General features: G+C 28.6%; 1 protein-coding gene across 1 annotated transcript; it reads left to right on the top strand.

Moving 5' to 3' along the window:
- The first annotated feature begins 588 nt into the window (after positions 1-588).
- Positions 589-2,458, top strand: LOC100527788 (uncharacterized). Its single transcript, NM_001250478.2, is given in 5 exon segments — positions 589-880; positions 1,009-1,104; positions 1,808-1,875; positions 2,026-2,104; positions 2,211-2,458. Coding segments are annotated over 5 exon segments (570 nt in total). The 5' UTR covers positions 589-667; the 3' UTR covers positions 2,325-2,458.
- The last annotated feature ends 3,542 nt before the right edge of the window (positions 2,459-6,000 follow it).

Here is a 6,000-nt window from a genome sequence, read left to right as displayed (position 1 = left end):
TAAGTAATAATATAAGATTAATAGTAAATTGCCTAATGTGAAAAATATAAAAGTGAAACTAAAAAATGTAATTAAATTGATTTATCTACAAATAAAACATTATAAGAAATTAAAATTAACTAAAAACTAAATTTATAATTGCATCAAAATATATTTAATCAATAAAATTAAATTAAAATTTACAAAATAAAATCATACAAACATGTCCAAATTTATATTTTGTCATTCTCCATCACCGTATGTATACAGTGTGCGCGTGCAGTCTACCTTATGGCGCGTGGGTACACATTACATATCAATGATATCATACAGCTTATAGTGAATGGGAGACAATCGCTTTCAGAAAGTCTATATAATAGATGGGTAGAAGAATTAATAAAATGTTGTAATCATTATTAATATAGTAATACTAATAATGAATGAAAATAGAGTTGTCAGAAAAAAAGAAGAATATCTTGAGCCAAGAGGATAGGAGATTTAGGCGTATATAACATTGAAATCTATACACAATCTTATCCAGCGATGCAAAAATACACTTGCTTCCTCGATCAACCGGGTTTAAAAGCACCATCCATTTTGAGATCTCTCACTTCATTAATTAATTCTTCACTTCATTTCCTTGCATACATACACTAATTACCTCTCTCTCTCTCTCTCAACACCAGATATGGGTAGCAGTTATTTTGGAAAACCAAACTTAGGAAACGAAAGAGCAAGTGGTTCTTCTTCTTCGACAAGAAAAGGGAAGAAGAACAACAACTCAGATAAGCTGCCAAAGCAACCACAGAGAGGTCTTGGAGTTGCTCAATTGGAGAAAATCAGATTACATGGCTATCACCCTTCTCTGCACGCTCCTAATTACCCTTCTAATTTCACCAACGTACGTAGTAAACCTCTCTATTCTCTTCGATCTAATTCCTTTCGCTAAAACTCATTCATATATGAAAGTAACAATTCTTTTTCTTGAATTCGTTAAATTCAATGGAGTTTATTTTGCCCCTCACGCAGGAAGATCCAAGAGTGCAAATAGCATCTTCTTTTTCTTACTCATCGTCTTCCACCTCATCATACGCAGCTTCCTATGGATTCCAACCCAACATCATGGTAGCTAGCTAGGTTAATTTAATCTTCCTTTTTCAAATACTAGCTAGTTTTATTCTTTTACTTAATTTTACCAATTAACTTTCATTCTTTTCTCATGGATGACATGTTCCGCACATATTTTCACCTATCTTACCAATAAATAACCATTACTGAAAAGTCAATCGTCTATGCAAGTGTGCAGTATATATATATAACTGCACCGCACGCGAAGCAGCAATCAAGATGATTATTTTTCTACACCTTGTAGTTTTTTATGTGATTATATAATTCATGTGATATACGAACTTGGCAATATAATATTTAAATTCTGAACTGACCCTCCTCTATATTTGGTTGAGTTTGAATTTAATTAAGTACACTGTACTACTACTTTATCAAGGGTAGTACAACTTATACAAGTACTAATAACCCTAGGCGATGAGGGATGAATCTTTTGAGTTCCGGTAGCTGAATAATGATGTCGACCCAAATCATTATATAATAATGTGACGAGGAGAGTCAAGGCTGTCTATGAAAACATATTCGATATTATTCGTCCTTAAAGTTCCCTAATTTTCACATCTATTTGCAGACAGTACAAGTAGTTTTTTTCTCCTTTCAAATCTTTTTTCATAAGATGTTAAAGTATGACAATATATACTAATACATGAAAAGAGAGTGAGTTGGGAGAATCCTGAAATTTGACATTTGTTTGCTTGTGCAGATGGGCCTATCCGAATATCAAAAAACAAACATCAGATATGAAGATTCTCAACCAACTAATATAGCAAGGTACTTAAGTCTTCTCCAATCATCGATCCTTGACACTGATGAAAGCAAAAAGAGTGTGTTTATATATAAAAGATGAATATTTTTTCTTTCTCTTGTTTTGTTGTCATGATGAATTCTTGCTGATATGTGAAATTCTTTTTCTCAAACAAGATGGGAAACTGCCAGCGTCATCTTGGAGAGCCAGTATTCTGCTCCATCCAACATAGCTCGACCCTTTCTAAACCTAAATGTAAGGATAATTTTTAAAAGTGCATGTAACTCGTTTGATATTCCATGCAGAAAAGATGTAAATTCAAAATGATCTTACTATATTGCTTTTCCTCCTCCATAATTAGGACACGCAAGACATAGATAGGAAGCATAGGAATGGTTCTGTGGGCTCAAGCAGTCAGAACTCCGAATCAAGTGACACTCAAGAACTAGATTTAGAGCTCAGATTATCTCTTTGATCTGCCACACTTATAAACGCGGTGATATGTTCTCATATGATTAATATTGTTACACTTTTGTTTACAATTGAGAATTGCAAAAGCACAAAAAAAAGTGAACAAGCCAATATATGTGTTTGTTTCTAAGTTTTAAGTGAAGGTTATGTCCTTGTCACTTGTGTAATAGAAAGATAGATTGACTCTTCGCATATAAATCAATGCAAAATCTTCGCCACATATATATATATGATGAACGCTTTGTACATTTGTACTAACAACAGGAAAGAGTGGTTGCTAATTTCATGAAAAAAATGACCTGGCATAAATTTACATATTTTTCAATCAACATTGATTTGGGCTCTAGGCTTGCATTAAAAATAAACTAAAGATATGCTATAGCTTAGTTAAGATTGGTAGAAAACTATGATCACCGTTCGTAAAGATAGATTCTTGAAGAAAGCTATGACCGATTTTGGTTGAATTGATTTTTTTTCTTATTTAGTTTTATTTTCTACTTTAATTTTATATCTCACTTTCAATTTTTTTAGTAGATCAATTCATCAACTCACTCTAAAGGAGATCCATCTCCTTTTCTCTTCATTACTTCTATTATTAAACTTTTGAACAGATAAATGTCATTCCCAAGTTGTATCATCTCTATTTTATTTATTTTTCCAAAACCTAATGAAATGAAAGAAATGGAGGAAAAAAATGAAAAAAAAAACTATTTTCAAAGATTAGTTATGTTGTTCGATTCACTTTTTTGATAGACTGACCCATTCAAGATAAGTTGAAAGTGAGACGATTACTTTGTAATCTCGACTAAAGACGTGAAAATGAATTTAACACTTTGTTTAATATGGTAGATAATGGAAAGAACGATTCAAGGATGAAGGATGAAAAACAACATAAATAATTTAAAAAATCATTTCAATTTTTCCCCCTAAATCAACATATGATAATATATAGATAGATTCTTTTTTGGTAAATCACTATATATACAAATATTTGAACTTTGCTAATACTTTCTGCTACCATTACCCATAACATAAGATTAATGTTGATTTATTTTTCTCTCCAAATGGATCGATTTTCTTAAATGTCAAAAAAAAATTGTATTAAGAGTACGTACAAGAGGTATTACAATTCATTCAATAATATCGATGGATGTTATTACGAGTTTCCACCGATTCCAAATTATTTTATCCGCAACAAGATGTCAGTTAGAGAAAACCGGTTTGCCCGGCCAGCTCCTTTCCAAATATTGAACAACTTAAGGTTAGTCAATATCTATCTAATTATTTGATTTATCCTCACTTGAGCAACTTGATCTGGACATACGTAAGTACTTCAATTCTAGTATTGAATTAATAGACAAATCTTGAATCAGATTAGGCAGTCAAAACAGAAAAGAATCAAGGTAGGAGATCGAAGTTTTTATATGCCACTTTGAAACTGAAATTTTGTTCAACATTGTTGAAGGTTTCTCACAAATATGGAAGTTTGGTCGGTTACTTTCTTTAATAGGAAGGAACTGTCAGGTATGTTTGTTAACGTCGTTTGCAAACTGTTCATGACTTTAATATAAATGAAGACATAATAATATAAATGTCCCAATGGTTACAAGATCTAGCTACCCCTGGGGGACAATTGTCATGTCAGTACTACAAGAAGAGCTGGATTATATGCAACAGTACGTTCTCGGTGCCTGTTTATGGTGATAAAGATTAGTATCATAAGGTTTTGCTACTTTTGCAATTTGCCGTACTCTCTATATTTGTGTACGGTGTCAAAGAATCAACATCTAGATCGAGGTAAATGATGGAAAAACAGCTGTATTAGTGCAACCAGTAAAAAGGATTAACAATCCAGACAAAATAGTAATTAATAGAAATCACTCCTAGTGTATGACGCTATTATGTACATATATAGATAAAACAATGACAATCATATCATGACTTGGTATCTTCCTATAGATGGCAATGTTGACTCCATTATTTGATTCCATATAAAAACTCTTGCCCTCGGGGCATGAGTTTGAAGCCAAAAATTTGGTTTGGTGGACATTTTATTTTTAGAAAGATTCTCAAGTGTTTGGGGGACTAATTCTGTTTTTCTAATTCTTTGTTTGAATTAATGAAAATAACATAAAAAAATAGAAAAAAGGAAATAAAATAATTAAAATTTTACTGTTTAATTGAGATGGGGACAAATTAAAACATAGAATCCCCTCCCACACACCCACCAAAAAGAAAGGGGGGATATATAGTTTTTTTTCCCTTAAAAATTATACAATAATAAAAAAATTATGTTGTTAGTATTTTTTAAATTCAAACCAACTTCACACAATATTAAATTTATCTTTGATAGCATCACATTAAAACTTTTCTATCTATACTTATATCAACTTTAATTTTTCACACTTTAATTTATAAACTTTATTTTGGCTTCTCATTAATCCGAACTCAATCCAAAATTGATTTCGATGAGTTTGAATTTTTAAATATATTTTTAGGATGTGTTTGAGTTATATTTTGGATCAATCCAACTCATTCTAATATATTATATTCTTTTAAAAAATTATAAGATTTTTTAACAATGGTGTATTAATAATAATTTTATTATTAGTAATATATAGTATTTTTGTAAAACATAATATTATATTTATATTGATATTATTTTTAATATATATATATATAAATTAAATATCTTAATTTAAATTTTATATTTGTTTTATTCTATGTTTTAATTTTACATGTTAAAATTGATATATTAGGTTAATAAATTGTGTTGACCCAATTTTATTTCATATACTAAAAGGGTGTAGATTGAATCGGATTAGTTTTACACAAATGGCCTTGTCAAATTTTGAGTTGCAAATAGCAACAAAAATAAACTTGTCACAACACGTCTCACACTGAATACTCTATTTGTATGTTTTTCTTTCTTTTTACAGTTAAATTACTTATTTGATTCCTATAGTTTTTTGATTTATATATTTTTAATTTTTATAATTTAAAAGTATTTTTTTTAATCTCTGTAATTTATATTTTAATTTTCTTTGAGTCCTTATAATTTGAAAGTGATATTTTTATTTTTTATAATTTGTATTTTAATTACCTTTTATTCTCTATTACAAAAAAATATATAAAAATAATTAATTATAATTTAGTTATAAATTATCAACTATTTTTTTATTACAATCTATCTTGTAATAAATTAGTTACGAATGACTTGCTAATAGTTTTGTAGTTAATTGTAATTGATAATATTATTCATATTTTGATAATAAAAACTAAAACAAAATTAAAATATAAAATATAAAGACTAAAAAGACCACTTTCAAACTATAGAAATTAAAAGAGAATTAAAATATAAATTATAAGAACTAAAAAAATTATTTTCAAATCATAAAGATTAAAAAAGAATTGAAATATAAATTATAGTAACTAAAAAAATCACTTAACTAAAAATATAGAAATCTTAAAATTATAAGAACCAATAATTAAACCTATAGTATATCACTTATAACATGCATTACTTGTTTCTTATCTCTTTTCTGATGTATGTATAAAGATTCTTCTTTACATGCTAATTATATCATTTTGTTACCAAAAACTATTTATATTAAGCTCTAATTAAGAAATCTTTATCTATTATTTATTACATTGTTGTCGTTATGCTTTTAACCATTAAG

This window comes from Glycine max, chromosome 8, assembly GCF_000004515.6.
Source record: "Glycine max cultivar Williams 82 chromosome 8, Glycine_max_v4.0, whole genome shotgun sequence".
NCBI classification, from domain to species: domain Eukaryota; kingdom Viridiplantae; phylum Streptophyta; class Magnoliopsida; order Fabales; family Fabaceae; genus Glycine; species Glycine max.
Note: the sequence above shows the minus strand (reverse complement) of the source record. Positions and strands in the feature narration are given on the sequence as shown.